This window comes from Branchiostoma lanceolatum, chromosome 3 (assembly GCF_035083965.1).
Source record: "Branchiostoma lanceolatum isolate klBraLanc5 chromosome 3, klBraLanc5.hap2, whole genome shotgun sequence".
In the NCBI taxonomy this organism is placed as follows: Eukaryota; Metazoa; Chordata; class Leptocardii; order Amphioxiformes; family Branchiostomatidae; genus Branchiostoma; species Branchiostoma lanceolatum.
In genome coordinates, this window is record NC_089724.1 from 12,983,983 (window position 1) to 13,010,130 (window position 26,148).

The following is a 26,148-nucleotide window of genomic DNA, read 5'->3' on the forward strand; positions in this document are numbered from 1 at the left end:
GGGCTTGGTTCAGAGAGGTCAGAAAAGTGAAGTTCTCTACATTGTAAATGGGAACTAGCAAATCAAACTGTAAGGATCTGTTTCGAACATTGGATCTGTTCTTGAAGGTTAGGTTAGACATCAGTGAATACACAGCTTGCTCATCCATCTATCCATTCTCATGTAAATCCAGACATAAATGTGAATGGCTTTGCAATGTATCAAGTCACAAAGTATTTTACTAGTATGTAGAAACACTCTGTTTGTTAGACAGCTGATGTTTCAGCACCTGTGACAGGAAGAATCACTTTTTCAGATTTTTGTTGTCACCCCAATGAATTTTTTAAACAGTATAATCCTTATTATATACTATATTTTACGAATAATGACACAGTTGCTCTATTACGACAAAGACATATAGAAAAGATTTTAAAAGATTTTCAGTGATGAATTATGCATGACTATGTTCCTACATTCATCTTTTTTAATAAGATAGATTGATGATGATTATGTTTAGACGGCCATATATATATGTTGTGCTTTGATTGCTGTCCCTCCAAAAACTTTCCCTGCCAAAGCTTGTCCTTTTCTGATAGTTTTACAAGCCTTGATATTAATCTCATTATTTCCACTCATCCAATGTTGCTTTTCTGCAGCAATGACCCATACAGTGTTGAAATTTAAACATTTGTGCAAATATTGAGCAATGGACCACATACATTTTTGTTCCACATCTAAACCAGTAATTAAATGAGTCTGAATGATTGTTATGACAGTGCCTTGCTGCTGGCTCCACCATCATGAATCGAGAGCTGGAGAGTGCAGCCATGCGACCACTTGCCAAGGACCTGACCAAGTCTCTGGAAAACATGAGGGCTGTACTTAGGGACCAGTGTCTGAGGAATGTCAACTCTTACTCAGGGAAGGTCGGTAAACTGAAAGTTTTGCAGTTTTCATTGATTCTTTCACATATGATTATCAATACCTTGTGCAATATGTATTAGGTCTAGTCTACCATCTGGTCTTGGCCAGAGCTTAGTCTGATCAAGGAGGTTTGGTCAGATATAAATATGACATGATGTTGTCTTCTATGTGCTCCATGTCTAGACCTCCTGATCCCTTCCTAAACCCCTACTTCTGTTGACAGCTGGCCATGGCACAACATGGTAGAAACTCTGTCTCTATGGATATGCAAATAGAGTCTCCATAGAACTTGTTTTGAATTATTCTATTTTGATTTTGACGAAGGGAACATCCTTGTGGTGTGGCTTGTATCTTAAGTTGTTGGGTGCCATACTATCACCACGAAGAAAAATAGACAGCTGAGTTGAAGCTCAGTTACTCTTGACATACTCTGAGCATTGAGTAATGCTACCCCAATCACAGCCTGCACTCGGCCCTCAGCAGACCTTTCTGTGTTCTCACAAGTGCGTTATCAACTCTTCCATCTTGATTAGCAGAGTGAAAGAATCAATACCTGGTCCATTAAATGCCCACACATCAGCAGCTCTTCCTTGGCAGACAGTGCTTACTCTTCCTCAAAGTCCTTATCGACGTGACCGCTGGGATGAGGTTTTCTGATTGAGCACGTTGGCTACAGCATGATGTGTCTTCTCTCGGCTTGTCAACGTTACAAACAAGCTCATTGTAATGGCTCTTTACTAATGAAATTGTCCAGAGATTTTATTCTTGTTTTGTTGGTATGCATATTGTGTGGTTATTACTTGTTTGCTTATGATTACCCGTTGTGGATGTGGTGCTCCTAGTCAGGCAGGGTTTTGTCCAGTAAAGAATAGAAAAGATATCAACCATATATGATTCTGTCATGGTTTTGCAAAGTTTGCCCATAGATCTTTTTTACAATCAATAAGCTAGTCTAACTTTCAACAACTGAAGCATGTCAATTTCAACAGCAGGTATGACAACATGTGCATCCTGTACTATACTATTTACATAATGTGCTCTGTTGTGTATTGATGTGTAAAATCAAAATTCTTAAAATCCTTTCAGGAGTATTTGCTTAGTACTTTTTGGAAATATTGGAGTCATATTTTTATTCTATCTACTTTTTTTCCTTTACAAATGTGCATATCTTTGTGTTTCATCACTGCACTTAATCAATAAGTTGCAACACTGCAGAGGCAAGGATGTACATGTATGGTGTTAGGGTAGATGTTAGAATGACCCCCTTTTCTCAGTTCCCATTACCTAAATCCATAGCTGCTAAAAACTGATGCATCTCACATCTATATTACATGTAGGTAACCTCCCATTTCATCTTCACCAAATGTCTCAGCTCAGATCTTTCTTCAAAAGCACACCTGTGACATTATTAAGGCGTTAAATGTCTTACACACTATCTTGATTTATTTCTTTGGTAATCGGTGTTGACCTCATTGTTTTGTTTTATGACTATTAACCCTCATACAAATATGTTGTCTGGCTGCTTCATCTGTATATATGGGGCTGCACAGCAAATACGTTAAAATGTTGCTGGTTATGACCATAGAATACAACTTGGTGTTCGACCCGTGAGAGGGATGAGTCTGAGGGTGATGCGGAATACACCGTGTTGTATTTTATTAATGTCTTACCCACCAAAGAAATCAAATATTCTAATGTGAAATGTGCCAGAGGTAGAAAGAATTGTGTGTCCTCAAAAAAAATTGTAACAACATCCATTCCAACGTATGAATCAGGTATTCAAATTTTTGACAGCGGCGCACACAAAGCGCATTCCAATCATTTGATGGAAGCCCGTGCAATAGGACTTCAAAACCCGGGCAATACGGTAAAATATAGACCCATCCGGAACACCCGTATCGAACATTATCCCAGCCCAGGTATGACATAATGGGTTTCCAAGCATTATAAAAGTGTTTCCAAATATAAGAAAAGCGTAATCATAAAACATGTACAATGTATACGGCAAACCTATCAAAATAACGCCATTTGAAAAGGGGTCAAAGATCACATGCTGTGAATATGTATTCAGGCATCTGACAGCTAATTTTGTCATCAGCTAGACATTTGCAGACTAACAGATGCCACTTGCTGTTTAATAGGCTTATGAAGAATGTTAGGGTACTGTCATGAACTTTTTGGTTCCTCAGTAAAGTGAGTAACTTGTTCTTTGACCTAGGGACCCTACCATGAAGATTGACTTACATGTATTTGGATGTTAGCCAGGATCTCGACTTGAAGATTTGAACAGTATTGTATGACTACTTATATCATTGTGTTAGGGCTTGGCTACACATAGGAGATGTAGTGGTAAAATGTTGCAAAAGTCTTTGCACCTGAAGTGAAAGTAATTTTGTGATACATTGACAGAGGTTACCAAGGGAGATAGAAAACATCTACTTCAAGCAAGATTTTGGACTCAGTTTCTTAGTTCCATTGCAAAATAGGGGTCAAAGACCTGCAATTAATGTAGTTCACAAGCAATGGTCAAACTAGGAAAATGGGTGATATCCACCTCGGCTGACAAAGATTGTTGAAGGTTGAAAAAATGTATTCTATTATTTTGTATGCAGTAGGTTGTATCAAGCACAAACTGTTTGCTTAGCTACCTTAAAAGAAGCTGTATGATTTATAAATTGTTTTGTACTGTCCATTGTTTCTACTGTCCATAGTGCTGATTTTGGTGATGTTGTAAGCAATACATGAGTCTCTTCTTTTACGTCCATTACCAAATGAACATGAAACTGGATGATATTAAGCTTACTGTCTCTTTGCAGAGATTCAGGTAATCTTTTTAAAGATTTTGCTTCAACTGCTTTTTTTTAAACCAAATTTGACAAAAGTCCATTGAAATTGATATCAAATGACTAGATGATTGCTCAAGTGTCTTTCAAATCAAATTGAAACAGTGCAGTTCACATCTCTTTTGGTTGTGAGTGACCTCTAATTCAATTGCTGCATTTCAGTGATCAGAATTCTGTCTCTTGTCAGGTCTTTGACATCTAACGGGAGTCGCCCAAACATAGGACGTTTTTTTACGCGCTCGAACTCACGGCGCTCCATTGCTGGTTGCCAAAGAATGGTCATGTTTTAATGAATGAATTTTGAACACATTCATCTAAAGAACATACATGGACAAGAAATGTATTCATAATGTTCATGGGCCCTTCATGCTCCGAGTTACAAGCGGCAAACGCTGTGAGACGTTTTCACGAATGTACCTTCTGATTTAGTGCTACGCCAGATAGTGTGGCTAACTTAGTACGCTTTGGTAATTTTGCTCTCTTCGGAAGTTGGTGATGAAGTTAGGGAAATGTAAATAAGGCTTGAAGTCTGCTATATTCTAGCTTTCTTTTGACCGGAAAATTTTGACTGTGTGCACTTCTAACGTCATGTGAGAAGGGCTATATCTAGCGCATCCCAGTTCATGTTTTGGCGGGAAAAAGGCTACTACGCACTTTGCGCGCGGCCAGGCGTACGTCTTGCATGCGACCCGACTTACAAAATCATTACGAAAAAACGACACCGCTTACATCAACAATACTCCGTCTACTTATTGAGAAATATCTTCGCCATCTCTGTATTCAGTTTCGTTTTCATAGACGGTACCAATCACATGTTAGAGCGTTACAAAGCTGTGCGTTGAATTGCCGTCCGCCACCATCGCGGCCCCAAAAAATGGCGGGAAAACAACGTTGCCAGACGGCAGCGATGTTTACGTTGTTTTCTTTGGTCGGTTTTCTTCTCAAGAAACACTTAAAGACCCAATTTTTTTGTGTTTTATGAAGTTATATTTCTTATGTGTATGATCGTTGTATATCTCCTTGGCACAGGTCGTAATTTTAGGTGTCGGGCCGTCTAGCTACGCAGTGACCCTCTACTCAGCGTTGCCATCATTATTGTCAAAATACTATTCTCGACAAAACAAGAAATGAATATGTACACATATGTTTTGAATGGAAATAAAAATTATGTGCATGGACTTGGTTTATTTATCTTCCTTGTGAGCATAGTCAGTGGACACAAACACGGCGTGCTTATGCATAACAAGATCACTAAAAAGTCCGTCCTAAGTTAGGGCGCGTCCTAAGTTCGGGCAACCCCCGTTATTACTGAATGTCATTTCTCTACAAATACATCACAAAAAATAAAGGTGACTGACCATGAGAAATTTCATAAATTGTAAATGTCCCATTGATATCTTACTTGTTTATATATATCATTGCAGATCAAGGAGTCTCTGTGTCTGTTTGACCAGTTGTTTGCGGAGTTTGAGTTCAGCTATGTGAGTGCCATGGTTCCTGTCAAGACTGCTAAGGAGTATGACATGATGCAGGATGTCATTGTGCTCTTCTCTGAGACAGTACAGAGGTATGTCACCCAGATAGTGTACAAAATTATAGGATAAGTATAGCAAATTGTCACCCTTTCTCATTTTGTGCAGGAAAAAGTGAAATAAGTGAGGCAATGAAATTGTATTGCCATGGTGAAGGTGTCTTGGTTCATATTTATTACCTTCACCAACAATTTTATGTTTTCAGATGCGTATGTTTGTCTGCCTGTGGACAGCATAATGTGACAGGTTTCACCCATTTGCCTTTAAATTATTTTTTTTCTTTGCAGGAAAAACTGAAAAAAGGTCCAGTTTAAAGACTTTTGTATGTGTTAAATGTGCTTGTGAAAAAGATAACAAATAAAACCTATTACAGAATAGCCTCCTAATAAAATGTTTCCCCATGCCATTAGTCATGACGTCAGAGAACACAGAATGTTTGTATGTGGATAGAAACGTGTCTATTGATTTTCTGGCTGTTTGTTCTAACGTAACTGTACTTAGTTCAAGACATATCTGATAAGCAGTCACATATATGTATTAGGACCTTGATTGGCCATGGAAATAACCATGGAATGGTCCTTAAACTGCACACATCAAAAGTTTACTAACATGCCTGATGGGTTTCAGGGTAATTGCAAAGGTGTAGCCAAGGAATACTTAGGATGATTACACCTCTCCATTCCATCATTACCATGGCAGGAAAATGACATGAGAGGCTCATCTCTCTCTCATGTATTTTACTATTAGTACTCCTTATCGTCCTTGCAGCCCCCATTGGACACATTTCAGCACATAGTAGTTGTTAGCGTTGCTGATGGTGTTGTGCATATGGGGTCTCTCTTACGGAGACTAGTATTGATTTTGACCAGTCGCTTCCGATAAACTGGCTCCATGCACATTGATGTTAACATAGATTTGATTCCTTCCTAACTTTTTCTCGTTGCAGTATTTATAACACATATGGAAAGAGCATGTTATGAAATGGCACATATTTTTATATACATGTACTGCGATTTCTGATCATTGCAGGGTTATCAGCTATTTTGAACAAAGTGCAATTTGATGGCAGCATTTTGAAATGGTACTGTGATATCCATGCAGTTCCTGTACATTTGATACAATTGCAAACATCCTTCTGGTACTATTATAACTATAAATGTTTTAACTTTTGCATAAAAATTTGGAGAGAACTGATGGAAATATAAATCTGTTAAGCCTGCAGCAACAGAAATTGTCGCTTTTTTTCCTGCATGTCAGTTTCAATAGTGTTTATAGATTGGGAAGGAGGGATTGAAACTATTTTTTTATTAGTTTTTGAGAGAGGGTGACTGACAGGGAAGGTGTGATAAATCTCATGAGGTCAGCAACTGTTGGGCAGATATGCCATTTATCTTATTAAATGAAAGGTAATTTCCAAGTCTGTGTGTTTAGTAAACAAATTGATTATTTCTGTTTTCCTCGTTGCAATGGGTTGTCAGCACCTGCGTTAGGTCAGCATCATCAGTAGCGAAGCATCAGGAAGGTATGACGTCATCCACATCCATCAGTGTATCTGCTTTCATCTGCTGTAAATGAAGGGCGGGGGATCAATCCACTGCTCCGGTGGGGTGATTTACAGCAAGCAATTTCCAGGGAATGGAGGATGATATTGATTGATCAGAAGAAAAGCTGCTCCATTTAACACCCATTTTCCTGGAAAAAGTGTTAGAATACACAAGTCATATCTATGTGCAGGAAACTATAAAATTTACTTTGTATAACTGCAGGAATGGCATCAATTTAGCATGCTGCTGATACATCAGTCAGAATTCGAAGTACAGAGTCGTTTCACTGGTAAATTACTGGTGAGCCATATAGTGCATGAAGGTTGTTTTCAGACATCAATGTTCTCCCAGGAAATTGAGCAAAGTGAACTGATATTTGAATTGTAGCAGGTCTTTATGTTCCTTGACTTGTACTCAGGACTCCAGGTGATCATATTGTAGTTTGCAGCTTTCTGGACACTAACAGGTGTCTATGCCATTAAGCAAAGCACTTTGCCTTATTGCCAGTCAACCCCTCGCGGAATCATGTACTAGTTGTAGCCAATGGGAATGAGAGGAGTGGTGGCATCCCAATGGCATAGTGGCAGGGTGTTTGGCCCAAAACCCAGAGGTCCTGGGTTCAAATCCGAGGTCCCCTGACCTATCCCATTGACATCGTACCCTTTGGAGATGCGCTTCGGGCATATGAATTTCCTCACTTTACTCCTGACAGGTGAAAATGAGTATCTAGCTTCAGTTAGGGATGTCCCTCAGATAGGACATTAAATGGAGGTCCCAGTTTCGGAAAGCCACATCTCGAGCACATAAAAGAACCCACCACACATCAAAAGAATAGGGGTCCTTTGTGGTGTGAGTGGATCAAATAGATCAGTCTGGATATGCAGCTTGTACTGGTCAAACCTGGTGTGTTATGCCATGAGGTGGTTTACCGGGTATGCAGTACAAATATTTTACAAAAACACTGTCTGGCATTCCTAATGCATCTTGTTGTCTTTTTTCCTCCTGTGGGGCATGCACTTAATCTAAAGTCAACAGAAGAAGGTTAAAAAAATGTAACCAGTACCCAAGTTTCATGATTTTAATCCAAGCCTGTGGAGTTGTGCTGGTAAATTTGTTATTGATCTAAGCCAAGAAGGTTATGTCGTGTGTTACCCTTGCTACATATTGCAACATTTTTTATATGACATATTTTGCAGTTTTCATCTTTCGTTGACCTACATGTGCCCGAGCCATGACATATAAACATGCCACAAAGATTGCAGATAGCCAGATACCCTAATCTCAAACCCATTTCTTCCTTACAAGTACTTTTCATCTTCAGACATGTAATCCATCATTGTTGGAGGAAATTAAAAGGACCCTCTAAATTACATGTTTTGCCTTTGTGCCAGTTCACTGGCTATGATATGAGTTACTGAAGCACACTGGCAGCTCATTATGAGATGCCCTGGATCTCTTAACCTTCTCCCTGCTGCCTGACCCCATAACCAATACAACGTTTATGCCAAACGACTACCTCAGCAGACCGAAGGTTCATACAATATTTTGTTTAAGATGTTCATAACGAGTACTTTTTCTTTGCCTTTGAGTTTTAGAATCAAGACACCTATGATGCCCCATTTTATTTCTATTTTTCCTGTGAGTATGTAGCTATGAGAACTTATGAATATTGTTTCTGCTCTAAATCCTGTAGAATGATGTGAAATGCGTTTATTGGTATTGCCTCAACCTTATTCGGCTAGACTTCAATCTACGTCATGCCATAAATTTTGCAAGCCCTTGATGTGTGGGTTGGGCCGTGCTGGGTGCAATGATGTCACGGACGGCTCTCTCCATCCATTTGACGTAATGTTCACCAGTGTCCTAGTTTTACACGGCCTCCACATCAATCATGGTCTCTATGCACACAGCCATCTAGATATGATGGCCTCGCAATTAAAAATGTGTGTAAATGTCCTAGGTTCTGGAAAATCATTGCTCATACAACTAGGTGTTGGGTGCATTGTTTCTAGTGTGCAAGCCTTTTTTAATAGTGCTGTATTACCTTGCTGACGATTTCATATTTTCTTCAGTTGAAGCATTGTTAACACATTCTGATTCCCTCTAGATCTGCAAGTAGGCAAAAAAGTTAGCTTTTGTTGATGCAGAAAGATGATACTTATCTCTATATGTTTATGGGTAGCTATCTCTCAGAAATGTCTCAATGATGACTGCTGTGCCCTACTTTTGGTAACCTATTCCATTGATCTCTCGCATGTTCTAATTTTTTCTGCAAACTTCAGAAGGTTATGCAAAATTCAAGTATCAACCAATTTTGGCTTTAATGGGAGCATCAGTGGCCTGTAGCTAGATTCTACATTGGAAAAGTCATCAGAAGGTCACAACATTATAGCACTGCCATTGAATCTGCAAGTGGAAGTTTTTTTTCATGTACCAGTTCACACGATAATAGTCACCAGCACACTAACAACATTATGATGCCATGGTAGCCTTGAGGTTAGTGTGGTTGACTTAAGTTAGAATCTAAAGGTTCTGGGTTCAAATCCGTAGCAAGTCCCAATGTTGTGCTCTTACACCAATTTCCTCACTTGACTCAAGTGAAAATGAATATGGACATGTAGCTTTGTTTAGAGATGTCCTCTTTGAATGAGGTTTAGTAGACACAATTAAAAACTAAATTAATATGATAGCTGATGAGGTTATCCAGTTTCTTGTTTCTTACAATTACATCCTTAACTCACACAGAACAGAAATGACTGTCAATCCAGCTATATAAAAGTACTAGACTACATCTTTTAGGCTTCCTTTTACCCTCACTTTCTTGGCTAAGATGGGTCAGTAAAAATCCACCCCTCAATCACCATATGCATACTCTCAAATCAGTTTCTGCCAAGCAGTGCTGACAGTAATGAGCAGTAGAAGGTTGATCTTGCTGTTGATAGCCGTCAGAGACAGCAGTGTCCGTTTCATGCCCTGTGGGATGGCAAATATCCCCATTTCCAGGTTCACTGTCCAGAAGAATCTTTGCTCTCGTTGGGGGGAATGGGGTCAGTGATCTGATTACCCACTATCCACGGCTGTCCTTGCGTCATTTGGATGGAGATAAGGTTGTGCGTAAAGGGCTGATTGAAATGGAGATGGCCCTGGCCTACTTTCTGAGGCAGCTCTCTTGAATTGGATAGAAGATCACCATCAGTGTAAGATGAAGATGTTTACTGCAGGCCATTCCAGTTCAATCAGAAAAGTGATCAGCATTTGACCTGTTTGAATTGACAGTTCTCAAACTCCTTTCTAAATCTGATCACTTGTGCATGACTGTGTATTCAGGTTTGGTATCAATATTTCTAAAAGTAGCTTCTTGACCGAAAACAAGCGTGAATATCCTTTTAAAGTGTATTCAAACATGTACATGACAGTATGCATCCAATATTCTTTCAGGATTTGTCATGTTCTATAACATTGATTTATATACAGTGCCTAATACTTATTTCTAATCCTTCTTCATTTTTTTTGTAACAAATCTCCACTTATTGTGTACAATGGTCCACTTGAAGTTCAGAAATTTAAAGTGCACCAAGAACATGCGTACAAAGCTGCAAGTGCAACTGCAAATTGTGGTAACTAAAACAGGCCACCTGCATGCACAGTTCAAAACCCTTATATACGACACAGATTGTAGAGTAATAAAAGTGTGATGTATGTGTTGTGACAAGCCGAGATCTGATAACAACTCTCATAGACAGCATCCTTCAATCCAAACAGAAAGCCCAATTTTTTCTTCTCCACATTTTATTTAGGACTGTGCTTAAGCCGGCGTCACAATTCATGCGAGCATCGGCCGATTTTGTAGATCGCCGGAAGCTCGCCGAATTTCAAATTCGCCCGAGTGTCGACCGTATTTTTCGCTGAAAACCTGCCCCGTCACAAATTGAACGGAGCTCGGGCGACGTCCGTCGAACACTAATAATCATAAATCCCACATAAGACGGTACCATGTCTTGGACACGGACGAAGTCAGAATCAACTGACCTGGTAACAAGCTCAAATTTGGACCAACTTTACTTTCTGAGTTGTGGCAAATCTGTCGGGCATGAGTGAAGTGGGTTGGCACACTGAAAATAATAACCTAAACAGGAATTTTGTCATAAACCAATCCGAATACTAGCGCAGGAGCCACAAAGTCAACAGATCAGTCGTTTAACCCCGATCCAAACATTTTCAGCAAACGGAAATCGACCGAAGCTCGGGCGAACGCCGTCCGAGCTTCGGACGACCGTTGATAAGCCTATCGACGCCCTGCCGACGCTTGGGCGTGCCTCGGCAGACAAACATAGATCTATAATGACTCATCAGTGGACTTTCAACTAGTCATTTTGTGGAGGTAAAACTCAGGAAGTCAAGTCAAGCCTCAAAAGTCAAGCCCCAGTTCATTGATACATATAAGTGAAACATCCAAACTGATACACAGCCTCATTACCCCTAAGGGTACCTACTGGCTGAGCTTCAAGGTGAATATTCAAGGTGAATATAATACCAAAAAAGAAACAAGAAGGATTGTCTTCGGAGTCCGCATTTTATTTATGATAAAATTGTTTCAATGAAATTTAACTTTGCAATTGACTTGTCTTTCATTAGAAAAGTTTGGCAGCATTCTTTGACAAGTTGATATTAGTATTAGTTAATATTAAAGTATTATTATACTATATGTTATAAACCAAGCTGTCGTTACCATTTATTTATAAACAAGAAGGAGTTCGGCCGGAGCCCGTCCAAGCTCCCATCGACACCAGTACAACGCTCGCCCGAAGCACGCCTTACTTTTCATGAGTCGGCCGGAACACTGACGATGGTCGTCCGATTATTGTACAAAGCCCGTCCGAGGCTCGCACGAGGCCGAAGAGTTCGGGCGACCTCCGACCGACCAAAAATCGGGTCTAAAACCCTCGGATGCCCGCCCGAATATTGGCCGAGTGCTGGGCGTTGCTCGGGCGAGCTACGGGCAAACTGTTGACGAGCTGTGCGAGTTCAAAAATCGTCGCCGAGGCCTCGCTGAATTTAAGCGCAGCTTCCAGTGACACGCGAACGTCGGCCGAGCTCCGAAAATTCGCCCGAAGCCCGTAGAATCGACAGGACGTCGGTCGAATTTCGCCCGAAAATCGCCATTTGGAGCTCGCCGACAAGTCGGCCGAGCTAAATTCTTGATTTGTGACGGGGGCTTTACCAGGCTGATAGAGTGCAGGATATTGTTAGAGGTCGTCCATTTCAATTTCTCAGACATGGCTTCTCCATTTTTCATCCTCCTCTTGTCAGGGTGATGGCTTCACGGGGATGAGCCGCTCAATGCCTGGAGGTTATCATGTTAGGATGAAAGAAAGGTTTTCTTTTCAGTAGAAGGGTGGAGGAATCACCATTGGACATTGTCTTGGACTGAAAATTGTGTTATTGAGGATATGTGCAATGTACAGGTTTATCAGGCCTAGGCTTCTCTGATGATCTTATCCTCATTTACAATCTCTTGATGTATGTTTCCCCTCTAATACATTGTTTCCCATCTCTAGCTTTCACTATTTTTCTACCATAAACCAGGCTATCCTAAATGAGTAAACCACCTATTCACTTGCTATTACGTCAGTGTGCATGCTAAATCAGTTTCTCTGCAAGCCAGTCGTGTTGTCAGTAGGTCAGTAATAATGCAACACTTGAATCTATTTGATTAATGATATTCAATTTGACCTTCAGGCCTCTTTCCTTTTCCCATTGTGTAACTTACATGTTCCATTTAGGGTTTTGTTTCTTTGATTATATATTCTTTTCAACCTTTTGGCCTCATTTTGTTCCAAATTATGCGACTACTAGTGTCATCCAGAGTTGAGTCCATTTTGGTTGTATTCTATTAACCTTTTAGCACCCTTTTCCACTGATATTATGTAAGTTTGACACATAATTTGATCTGCGCTTCTCAGATAGTAATTTGGAAAAGTAATTATCATGGAGATTCCTAGGATGAGAGACCTTTTTACGTACACCGTACAGTCTTATGCCCTGTCCCTGACCTGCAGAGAGTTTACGTCACTGTCGATCGAAGCAATCAGTCCGCAATGGGTGGGGCTGTGGTGGATCGGTGCCTCATCTTGTATTCCAGTCCTGTGCCTCTTTGTTCACTCTTCCTTTCAGAAGCAGCAAGCTGCATGCTGTGCATTGTATACATGTATGGTCAATATTTAACATTTGGTACAAATCTATGCAGAGTACATTAAAGAATTTTCCATCAAGAACCCATGCTGTTCCTAACCTTTCTGTAAAGGTTAAGGAAATTGACTTTCCAAATTATGTTTAAAATCTGAGACTTTTTTTCATTCAAATTTTGAACCAGTTATTTTGATAGATAATAGTTATTCACTTAAGTTACTGTCATAATCAGACAGAATAATTTGCTGAAAAGTTTATGGGAATGAAAACAAGATTCAGTTATTCCTGTCTTTTTAAAGTTTAGGCTTGCAGTCCTTATATTTTACTTTGCTCGAGCGCCCACAAACCAAGCTTGAAAGTGCTCTCCAAGTCCTTAAGATGGAACATTAAACACTGATCCACATTTTATTACACTTGACCAAAAAAGCTAGGGGAATTCCCCTGGCATAGTGAACTTGTACAATAGTTTCCATCTATCCTGTCACAACTATTGGAAGATTAAGCTCTTCTGTGAGCTAAACAGGTTCAAGATCCATTCACAGAGTAGAGCTCCACAGCTACATTTTCTACTCAACTACATAATCATGCAAAGTACGTCCAATATATTTGTAGTCTATGCCTTATGACATTAACCTCAAACTCATTTACATGTCACATGCTTGAAAGCCCTGTGATCATGGAAGATTATGGAAAAATCTGAAATTTTAGAATTGATTATGCAAATTGAGCACTGACTTGCATAATCAATTTCTCATTGATATGTCATTCTTCACCTAAGCTACATGTGTACCTACATGTACCTGCCAAAATTCATGTAGATCCAACCGTCCCTTCTTAAACTACATGTATCCTTTTCCAAAGTCTCAAACAAAAATGCTCCAGGGCCTGAAATTTCAAAAGGAGATGCTAGAGGCCTAGATAAATACCACATCTCTCTAGAGCCAAAAGCTATCTGCCACTCATAAAATTATAACGGTTACAATAGCGTGTCCCAAACAGAAGATACAAATTAAAGCATTTTGCTGCAATACACATGGATAATGTTGCTTCATGTATATGGGGTTGAAATTTTTTTCCATATCTTTTCATTTTGTCCACCCAAATACCCATCCATGACTAGATTAGTTATGAAGTTCACAGGCACACACAAACTAACTTACTGGAAAGCAGTGTTGGCAAAGGTAGTATGACAAGTTTAACTGTTGGATTAGAATGGAATTTAGTGAAACCTTGTCCCATGAAAATGAGACAAAGTGAATGCCTCTTTATGTAGTTTGAAATGATTATTGGCAGGGCTTTGTTTCTATTACTATTTGATGTACAGATGATATATGCAGCTTTAACTACCTGCCCGCAAAGCTAGCATTTCATGGAGAATGGCAGTTTTACCATGTATCAGATTCCAGTTCATGGATGGACTGGTGTAGCAGTGCTGTCGTGCTCCCCTGATATAAAAAGTAATGGGATGTGCCCTAGACTGTTTTAGTTGGACCTGAGCTGAGATTTCCCTTGATGGCACTAGGTCTGTCTGCTAGTGTTCTTAGCCTACTGTACTGAGGGATAATGGTTGTATGTTTGTCACACTGAGTACCCTCTAACACAGATTGGCTATACATCAGACATAAATGCCGCCAGTTTCTGATGAAAGGGAGCACCATTATCCTGAGATTGGGACATACATTATAACATGCCCAGGAGAGCTGGGATATTCATGCAGCTTCCAGGGCTGATGTTTGTCATGAGGTAAGGCAACATGATGTCCAGTCCCTTTTACATAAACTTGAAACTTGACATGGTTAAGCTTAAGTTTAAGTTTTTAAATATATTTCTGGAAAATACCGCTCTTGAAATAAGAATGAAGTTATCATATTGTTTTCTATTCTAATCTTCAATTTGCAAAAAATAATGGTACTACATGTATATACGAAGTGTGTATGCAACTTACTTGTACATTGTTGCTTACCCTTGTTGAACAAGTCACTAGTGATTGTTTAGTTTTGTAACATGTTCAAGGTGGGACCAATGCCTTACCGCATCTCTTTCAATGGACATCACACTCGATTGATGTACACTTAGTCTCTAAGATTCAGCTCTTATGGGCACTTCTGCGTATATCAAGTCCTTATGAGTACCACATTAAATTTTGCCAATACGCAGCCATACTTTTAAAATTTCACATTGACTTATATGTGATGCACACCAAGCATGCAAATAACAAATTCAGTGCATCTGTTGCATATGAGGTGCGTATGCAGCGTTTAACATTATTTTTTTTGCGGTTAATACATGTAAATGCATATATGCATTGGGCAGTATGAGTGTATTCCGAAGGCACCCAACTTATGCTGATTGTATAAGTTGACACATTTATGACAAATGCCAAGCGTTGTCCGAGTGTACCTGTATTCCAAATTGATTTTTAAGAAACAGCTGCATCCCACTGTTTTTATTACCAGTGCAAATTCCATTGCATGAACGTCAACCTTTAGTCATCACGGGCTGCCCAAAATATTAATGTGGATCAGCCATCATATTTATACCAATCTCGAGTGTATCCTGGATGTTTGGCAAGTACGCTATCTGTGCATTTGCCATATGTACATTTAACTAACAAGTACAATGTGCTGCCCGATCACAGAACAATCGGTACTTATTAGTGCATGTCGGCATCTGCTCTGATCATGCCAGTTTGTTCATCGTGCAATGTATCTGTGAATCTAATACATATCCAATATACGCAGCTCAGAGCACATTCTGAGAGATAAGCGTATTACTGCATATGAAGTGCTTACCTCCAACGAACACAAAGCAAACTCGTATGCACTCAACAAAATGTGTGACTGATGCACTGCATGTTTATAAGTTACATTTGAGCTGCATAACAGCATATGCACAATAGTTTTGTTCCTGTCTGTGTCAGGCATACTGTTACTACTGTGTGTATGAAGTGCATATGGTGCATATGAAAAAATGTTGATATGCAACTCATAAGGAATAATTAGGATGTGCATGGCCTTTAGAGTGCTGACAGCGAGACACAAATTCAACCCCTATAGACATTGTGTTCATGGTACTGTATTGCTTTTTGATGACCACACCTTTTGAATAATTCATTTAACTTGTTACAATAAAATACTGTGATAGCTATGAAACTTAGAATGCTACAGGTCTTGTCCTCACTCAATGATGTACATGTAGATGGAATAATTTTGCTTGTCTGTGCGCCAAAGTCATTGGCTTACTTGTGTAGCAGTGTAACAATGAGACAATAAACTCAGAATTGATAGCTGTTGCCATTGAATAGTAAGCAGCACAAGGAGATTTCCTGGGGTGTGAATCAGGAGCTTATGGCATGCGTAGCTCCCGGCACAGATTTTCTTTTCCTTTTAAAGGGATCAATGTCTGCACAATTAGCTAGGGAAGTGTGCTGAGCCACCTGTGCCAGAGCCTCCGGATCCTTAAGTTGGACTTAACGCAGGTGCATGGATGTTTTGTGAGACAGCAAATTTGAAGGAAAGTTTACAGCTTTTGATGGTGAAAGCTCCAGTCAGACAAGTCAGCAACCTTCTTAATCATAGGGACTGTTGACCCATGTGAGGGGTGAAAAGTAGGCTAGTGCTGTCCCATTTTGAGAAACAGCTAAGATATGAACATACAGTTATCGTTTCCACCTGTGAGGTACAAAATGTATAAGTGGAATGCCTGTAGGCTTTGGTGCATAAATCCAACTGATACTGAAAGAAACCTGGTAAAGGTCACTTCAAGGTGTCTACTCTACTTTGTGCTGAAGGTCGTGAGCCGTTCGTATTTCTTTGACAACTCAGTTGCAACGGAATATTTCATTGGTTCAAAGCAAAATGGTATCCCCCAGCATTCACAAAGTCACAATTTACTATTCTGCTCAGGACTGCATTTTGGAAAGGTGAACAGCCTCACCGTAACATCGCTTGAAAGATTTCATTGACAAATTTGTCAAACAGAAGGCCTGGATTTGTAATTCCAAACTTAAGAAGAACCAATTTAGTCCAAAGGTTTCTTAGTAATGAAATAATACAATGATGTACTAAGACTTCATTGTATTTTGAGGGGGTGGGATAAAGGAAATATCCCCACTACCAATTTTTTTCTTATTTTTACTAATTTTAGATTTCTTATCGAAGGTTTTGAGGTAATTTTCAAGTTTCACTGTTTGAATACCGGAGTTGACTTTGTTCCACTAGTAATGCAACTGTTCATAGATCAGGGCTGTCTCCTGCTTTAAGTTTTTTCCATCCAACTCATTGTTTGGGAGCCCATGTTGATAATTTTTGTTGTTAAATCTTAATGTTGTTAAAAAACATGTTTTCATCAATTCTAGATCATGAAGTTCAGATTATTTGGACGGAGGGGATGACATTTTTTCTGTCCCAACAACCAAATTTCTGTCACAGGACAGAGGGATGGCTTCTGGAGACAGCCAAGGCATAGATGCAAAATATGTGAAATATGTTTTAGTCCTTGTGGGATTTAAACATCTATATTTGTGTACGCTAGCTGTACATGATGAATGGCTGACTGAACATGTTAGATCAGACTGGGATTATTATGGAAATCACAGCATTAACGTCTATTTGACACGCAGTGGCTCTAAACATCAATGTAATTTTCTTTTCCAAGGGGTGTAACCTTTGGTTAAGATGTGTGAACTGATTTGCTATGGTGCCTGCATTGCTATGATTGCATTCGCAGGTCTTTGTCAACTGACCTCAGGTCGTAAGCATTTGGCTTATCAGACTAAAGAGATTGCTGTACTTGTCTAAGGTTGCTGTACTTTGGAAACAACTTTATAAAGATGTTTTTTAATGGAAGAAGGCCTTCCCTGTTAATGATGAAAAATCTGAGTTTCAGCTTGAGTATTTAACATGTACATGTACATGTAGTGCCAATATTAGTGTTCAGGGCTCGAAATACTGGGTGCATAATTTGTATGCACCTTTGTGCATCCAAAATTGGGGTTGTGTACCTAATGTTTGGCTGTGGGTGCACCAGTGCACCTAAATACTTTTGCAGGCTTTACGTATAGGATAGAGGTGCTGTAATAACAGTTGTACACTTGTATACAGACTATCCTTCAATTTTAAGTATCCGGAAAAGCAATAAAACCTTTGTAGTACATGCCATGCCTTTTCTATTAATATTTATGGTTATGCTGTAGCTCTGGCCATTTTAAACAGACACACAAGTACACAAGTACACAAAAGGCAATTTCAGTTTAATAACACAGCTGCCGTCTGCACTATAACTCAGGCCATGGAAACTCCTATTGTGCAATTTTCCAGGCCTGTGTCATGCATCTTTCTGTGTACTTGTCAGCTTTAGTAGTCCTACATGTATATTAGTAATGATATCATTCTGGTACTTTTTCATGTTCAAAAGACCTGTTGTGCTGAAAGCCGCCCACATCATGATTTAAATTGGTTGTGACTTGTGAGTGAATGTCATTGTTTCATTTTGTCATTTTATTTTGTATATTTTTCTACAAGAGTCACGAGTGCTTGTATTATACACGTACCTGCCCTTATCATTTCTCGTGGTGTTATTACACTGCAACCATAATGTGAAAAATTTCCACTGTTCAAATGTAGGTCAGTGGCGGTAACCCCACAGCCCAAACACAGTGTAATTTTCTTGAAAGGGTGGATCAGACAGCCGCTGACATAACAACTTATCAGGAGCTGAAAAAATGGTTTTATTTTTAGCTTTATGATATTGATTCTTCAAATGACAAACACTCCATTTCCTCTGCTTTATGACCCAAATCCCATTGTTTCCCTCTCCAATTGAATGCACAGAGATTCAAGCTTATTCCTCACAATGGCATGCCTAGGTAGTTTCCAATAAATATTTTTATTATCGTTTTTCCACCTGAAGAAGCATGTGTATGGTCCATTGATGATCCTTATTTGACTTGTCATCTTCCTGAGGAGCTTTGTGGTTGGTAACTTGGATATCTGTTGGTTTCTGGAGCATGAAGCTTTACTTCAAAACTGAGCAGATGTGGGGAAGAGGTGCTATAATGCCTTTTGTCATACCTGGGCCTGATACGGGTGTTCCGGACCGTGTGATAACTATCTGTATCACATGAGGTTCTAGAGTTGTTTCACGCAGGCTTCCATAGAATATTTTGAATGCATTACGAGCGCGCCGGTTGCGCCGCCGTCAGAAATTCGAATACCAGATTCGGAGGTTGGAATCAATTTTGTTACAGTTTTTTGTTCGAGGACAACACTCCCTCAACTTCTGGCGCATTCCGCATTGAAATGCGTGTTTTCTCGGGTGGGTATGACATAAATAACATACAACACGGTGTATTCCGCATCACCCTCGGTCCCAGCCCCCCCTTTGGGTCGGATTGCCCTACAGCCGTTGGGCGATCCAACCCATGGTCGGGCTGGTACCTCGGGTGATACGGCATACCCCCTATATTTGTTTCTGACAATTCTTTTTTAATCACAATTGTCTCAGTAACGGTAAGGTCTAGAATTATGACTGTCAGGCATTCTTAATTCCATTCATATGAGATTCAAAACATCACACTTGAAGATTTGTACATGTATAACATGTACAGATCTGTACATGTATAATATGTACAGATACATCCTTTGATAAAAAGACACAAATGAAATTAGCACTTCCCCGGTTCATGTTGTTTCAAAGCCAGTTAAGTAAATTGGCCAATGAAGCATGAAATTTTATGGCTTCCCCATGTCAGCCACAACATTAACATGAGCTTGTTGATACTCATACATCTTACAAAGAGCTGTAAACAACCTGCCGCAGTCATTTTGTCGATAACAGCAATAGAATCAGCACCACGGACAGAAATGTCAGCCATACTCGCATTTACACCACTATCATTAATGTCCGCTGTTTCAGTTCATCAATAACGAAAATAGAGAAATGGAGTTCGTTTTGGAATATTCAAATAAATCTGCAGATTACCAAAAGTACCAGTAAACCCTCAGTACAAGACAGGATATGGAGAAAGCTGGTTCTGCAGGTAGCCATACATATAGTCCCTGATCCTCAATATGAGGATGGCACAACATAAAGGTACATATTTGAATGTATATTGTACTGGAAAGGCAAAATAATGCAAAAGATGTTGTTGGACATACAATCCTAACTGAAAATTGTAACACTGACCTCCAAAGCCATTCGCCCCATGACCCCTGGCCCAGTTGGGCAAACAACCAAATAATAAGCATTTATGAAAGAAACAGATCTTTGACCTCAAATGCTAAATTTGTCTGAAGTCAACTGAAAAAGCGGTGGAGCAGAAAATGGATCTGAGTCTATGGTGTTTGGTCTGACCAATTGGAAAAGGTTTACTAAACACAATCAGGCCCATGTATTCAAACCGCCAGATGTCTGAAGCTGATAGCAAAGTCCATTTAAAGAAGCAGTAGAAAGAGCAGTAATTACTGACTAGAGGGTCAGAATTCTTAATTTTAGAATTTTGAAGTTCCTCCAGCTTATCTATATTCTGCCGCTTTGCTTATGATAATGGTGGTGTAAAACTAAATTGAATCAGCACTACAGATATTATCCCGTATTTACTGCTCCGAGATCGTACCGGGATGTTTTATTACCCCAAATGAGATGAAATGTACACATTTCTGGGGTGTGATCAGTATTACTTCAAGCATGAAATCAAGTGATTACGTAGAGATGAGTTTATACCAGTTTCAGTTATTCCTCGTAGCACCAATCCTGTAGTATCATACATTTTGATGCCTTGCGTAATCAGGAAGGCCTCTTGTATCTATTTCCTTGGTTCTTGAATTTGTTGGAAATAAACGCTGGAAAAAACTCTGCTAATTAGAATAAGGAAGACTTCCAAATCTTGGTACAGTATGTACAATTGTTCACTTTTTAGAAAGTGCTAGATTACGATTAATTGTTTTTGCTCATAAGTCCCTGTTTTGACTTTTTTTCTTGTTCATATCCAAAAAACAAAGAAATGAATCTGTATAGCCAAATATGGCTTTGCCTGTAGAGTTAAAGGACGGACATATGTCTTCAAGAGTTACAATTTTGATATTTGATGGAAGATCACACGCAACATTTAGATGTAATGTGTTCGTCATGCTCTGAAGATTGATGGCAAATTATTGCAGAAAACATTGTGATCGGGATATGATATCAAATAAGTTCCATGTTACACTGTTTTTATTGCTTTTGGAATGTTATAATTTGTTTTGCTTTTTGAAACTTTTTTGAAGTTGAACATACATTGAGTTTATCTGAAATAGTGATAGTTATTCTTCAGATTACTTGCTGTATGTATTTCATTATGTGTTTCACATGGAATCAAATTGTTTGAATAATGTCCAAACAACTAACATGTCACCAAATGTTGCAACTTTCTATAGACATGCTCATAGAACTTTCTTTTTTTCAACCATAGACATTCCAAATTCTTCAATAGATGATTGCTGTCGCCACGAACCCATTGAAGCATTGGAACTATTTTAGGCAGTCATCAGAAGAGTTGAATTGATCGGTTGGGCTCATGAAATGAAAATGTATGTGTTGCTTTTCTTAAGTCATGTTGTTGCATTGCATTAGGTAGATGTGCAAGCTAATGGAATAGGTGCCAAAATGTATTCTTTTCCCACATTCAAATGGAGATGGAAAGTCCCTGAGACTATCAATTGTTGTTAATTTTTTGTTTGAGTAATCAGCTGAATACAAGAACTGAAAGAAATAGATGATTTTGGCATTCTTTGTCAGTACTCAGTAATATTCATTTTTATCTCATACGTACCAAAACGTTATCAATTGTGATTAGATACTTTTTGAAAACTGCTGCTACAGTATCTTCAACCATTATTTTGGTATTTGGTCAACTTTGATATCATCATCAATGAGCCTTAGGCTTTCAGTTGAATTAGAAGGAGAACTGCTTTCCACTCAAATGATAATGAAGTGGCCACAACACTTAGTGGTAATCTGCTATTAGGGCTCTGTTAGATGGTAATTAAATTAGTGGCGAGTGATAAAACATAGTAACTAAGACAGAGTGATTAAATTAGTTTTGCTCAGTAATGTTTGACCATGCATTGGTTGATAGTGTTAGAAGAAGATACAAGTGCAAGTCTGTTAAAATATTTGGTTGTATTCAAATTCATTGAAATTTTGAAGTTGTCTCAGAAACAGTGCCTGCCAATTTAAGAAAAATTGCCAAACACTACAGTCATAATATGTATCTTGGGAATGGAATGACTCCTATTATTTGCAGTTGAATTTATTCATGTCTTCATTTACGATCTATTTTAATTTAATGTCTTTTTTGTCTATAGTCCCCTATTATATGTACTAATTGCTCAATTACATGTAGATTGGTATCTTTTATCTTCAGTTATTTCTAACAACCGTAAAAAGTTGTTTTGTTTCTTTCATTGCACAAAGTGTGGTTTCAAATCAATACTAATGAAATAAAGCAAATCATTAGCAGTTCCTGCAATCCCCATAATGATTGTAAATGCTAGCATAAACTCCCTTGCACTACAGTGCACATCAACTTGGTTCTCTTTGGAAAATGCTGACTTTTTCTGCATTACTAGATTTGGCAGAATCTTTTCAGAGTACAAACCACTTTTCAGCATGGCCATTTTTCTCAATCCTGCATGTATTGACTTTCAATTCTAAAGCTAACTGTGCAATATGCTATTCCATTCTATTGTGAATGCTTTCCATTGATTTTTCCTGGATCAATAAGCAAATTTTGAACAATTTTCAGCTTGGCAGAGTCATGACTTCCCTCCGGCAGTCAATAGCAACTATTCGTTAGATTGGGCAATTTTGGAAATGATCACAGAGATTAAGAAGTCACTATTTGCACCAGGATAATGCTGGAATGCTGTTTGCCTGACCTTTTGACTTTGGCATGTGTTGGCAAATTTTCAAGTGCAGAGTGCCTGTTAAGGCCACACTGGCATGGTCTCTCAAGTCGTGACATTTGCTTCTTTTATCTCTTATAGCCGTGATTCTAAGTCACAGTTCGGTCCTGTTTTAAAAACATAATGGACTTTTCTCCTTCCCTCATTTGAAGTAAGCTACAGTTATCTTGAGACATGCACGTACATGTATGTAATATATATGTACCTGTCCTAATGTGTAACTAAAAAATCATCAATGCAAACGTTTAAAGTATTTATTACCTACAGTAGGTTTTTATAGATAGACTTTGTATTACTAACTAAATTGGTCTCTAAAATATTCTGCTTCTTGCTAATGGTGGGTAGTGCATGGGATTGAAAATTTATTAGAAACTTATAATCAACAACAAAGTATAGAATTTGCCTTCACCTTTTTAGGACAATCCAGCAGTCTTTAATGTTTGCCACTGAAAAAAAATGGGTCAAGGCAAAAGTTCACTAGTCAGATGCCAGACACTAATTGAGGTTCTAGACTCGTGAATATTTTAGATAAAATGGTGCCATCGAAAAGTCTTCCGATATCAGAATAGATTAAAAGCACCCAGAGTATTTTATGAGACTCGAAAACTGGAAATATTCAAGTTGCTGTAATCTTTATGAAATTGAGAATAAATGCCACTGTTTACCACATTTGCGTTCGGATTTCTTATCAAAGTGCGCAAATGGTACAAAAATAATCTACATGGTGATCTTCTATTCTCACTCGCCTACTGTAAATACTGTAGATACCATAGCCCCACTCACCTCCGTCAAAACATAGACATGCAAAATTAAAACATAAAAATGCAAATATTTGACGGACATGCAGTCACTCTCTCATTGGTCAAACCGCTAATTGTGATGGGCAGTCAGGATCAGTCTGTTACAGTTGTAGGACTTGGATTTTTTATCAGTTCTCACCACACAACGACATTGTATCTTTGCTCCTTTAATTTCGATATGTAATGGTATAGTGTTATTGAACTTACTATGTCTAGGAATGACTAGAAATGTGTTTCAAGCCTCATAAAATGCTCTGGATGCCTTTAAAGATGAGCCCATGACTTAGACTGTGACTCACAGTATGGGTTTATCATGCATATACAGAATGGTACATGACATGTATAATGGATGTTTCATATCCATACACAGATGTTTTTGTTTTTGTTGACTGTGTTACTAGTACATGCATGTGCTGCATGTATCAGTCTTTCTTCATCTGGTCAATGTGTCCTGTACCTTGCAAGTTGTAAGATCTGTAAACAACAGATGAACTTTCAAGCTAACAGAAATGTCTGTATTCAGTATTCAAATACAAATACAAAGTGAATTTCATACAGTGTATCCTCACCTACTTACACAAACACAGCAATATGTCAGATTAGAGCATTTCAAGTCATTCTTCAACATGTCTGTCTGTATGTTACATGTACATGTACTGACCTACTTGATAACTGTCATGTATATTGAGTGCAACCCCCCCACTCCCCTGCACACAACTCTAACAGTTACATGCACATCCTCCCTAACCAATAGTGATGACAATTCTATCAGACTGAGTGTGGCTCCTACAGAGGTGCCAGAATTGCTCTCTTCAGATCACCTCTGATGGCTAACAGACGGAATTGATGGCATAACTTTCAGCCCTGAAGCACTCCATGAAGTAAGCTGCTAACAGCAATAAAGGCAAAGTCAGAACATGACCAGTGCCTATCAAATTGCTTAATAATATGCTGTGCAAACTTCCAACTTTTCCAAACATCATACATACACAAAAGAAGCACACTGGTAAGAGAACGCTCGTCTGGTATCTCACAAGACAGCACATTGAATTTGATAACACAGTACTCTTCTGCCTGTAATTTTGATTTAATTGTTGAGACTGTTCTTCTCACGTTTTCTTCACTGAAGAGACCATATTTCACTTAGATGTTTTTTTTTTAGTACTTTGCTATATTTTTCTCAACAGGCAGAAGCAATGTCAAAATCTGCAGAGTTCCCTCCCTCATTTCTGAAAAAAAAAAACAGTTTTTTGCGTTTCGGCGCATGCGCGCCGGAACGCATTGTCCTGGCTTTTACCTTCAAGCAAGGAGGCAAGGAAGGAACCAGGGAAGCTTGGTTCAACACTGTGTCGCACACAATAAGACCTTATATGGCAATACGTTCTCAAATCCTTGTATAGCCGTTGCCTTATATGGCAAGAGAGCACGAAAATGCAGGCAGGCTAGATTTGCATGTGACACAGGACGGCGACCGCATGTAACTGCTACAACTGTTCGGAAATATCATTGCATTGTGGTTTCGGACTTTGATATCCTGAAAAATGACCATATTACATCTATTCCACAAGATTGCAGAAGAAAAAAAATGATTTCGTCAAGAAAACGACCAAAAATCGGCATAAATGATACCATATAGTGAGGTTATAGCATTACGTCCAGAGTGAATAGTTACGTACCGCAGCTTGGCCGATCTGGCAACGCGAAGCACTTCGGACCCAGAAGATCCGGGTTCGTCTCCGTGCATGGATTTTTTTTTTCTTTTTAGATATTGAATATCAAAAATATATATTGATATTATATTAATCTATCAATATCATATTTATGAATATCATTTTTTTTCATTAATAAATAAAGAAATATTTGTTATTTGTTATTTTTAAATATTCATTTAATATATACAAGGCCTTTGTCTTATGAACAGGACTTCATAGATTCCAAACCCGGCATTCAAATTTTTCTGTTCATTGTAATGGAAAATACCGTGCAGCGGCTCCTATGCGCGGTAAGATGATTCTTGCAAAACACTCGCCACTAAACTTCTATCCCCGATGTAAACAGAGGCTCTTGATGTTGTTTGCAAAACAGCGATTCTTTGTTACAGTAGCAAATGCTCCATTGTTCAGTATCGACTTCATTCAGACAACACGGACGTGGAAAGTGGCGCCCCTCGGCACAAAACTATGGGAATTTTCATGAATTTTAGCAAAATTACCCAGGAAAATAAGGAAGAAATGTTGTAAATGCGGAAACCAGAATAATACGGATGAGGTAGCTGTTGATTTGTTTGACATTTGGTAGTCATTTTAGATAGAACCTTAGCTGTTATGAACTTCTATTTCACTTAATTACCATAGTGCTGATGATTCAATGGTGCTTTTTCAAATTTTATGTTT

At 38.8% G+C, this 26,148-nt stretch overlaps 1 protein-coding gene across 2 annotated transcripts in view; it reads left to right on the forward strand.

The window, feature by feature from the left end:
* LOC136430376 (lateral signaling target protein 2 homolog) overlaps positions 1-26,148 on the forward strand; it is a 112,279-nt gene that overhangs the window by 61,370 nt on the left and 24,761 nt on the right. For both annotated transcript variants that reach the window (XM_066420917.1, XM_066420918.1), the window contains exons 4-5: positions 756-905; positions 5,171-5,313. In XM_066420917.1, the coding sequence (XP_066277014.1) occupies positions 756-905; positions 5,171-5,313 (293 nt within the window). The remainder of the gene's footprint in view (positions 1-755; positions 906-5,170; positions 5,314-26,148) is intronic.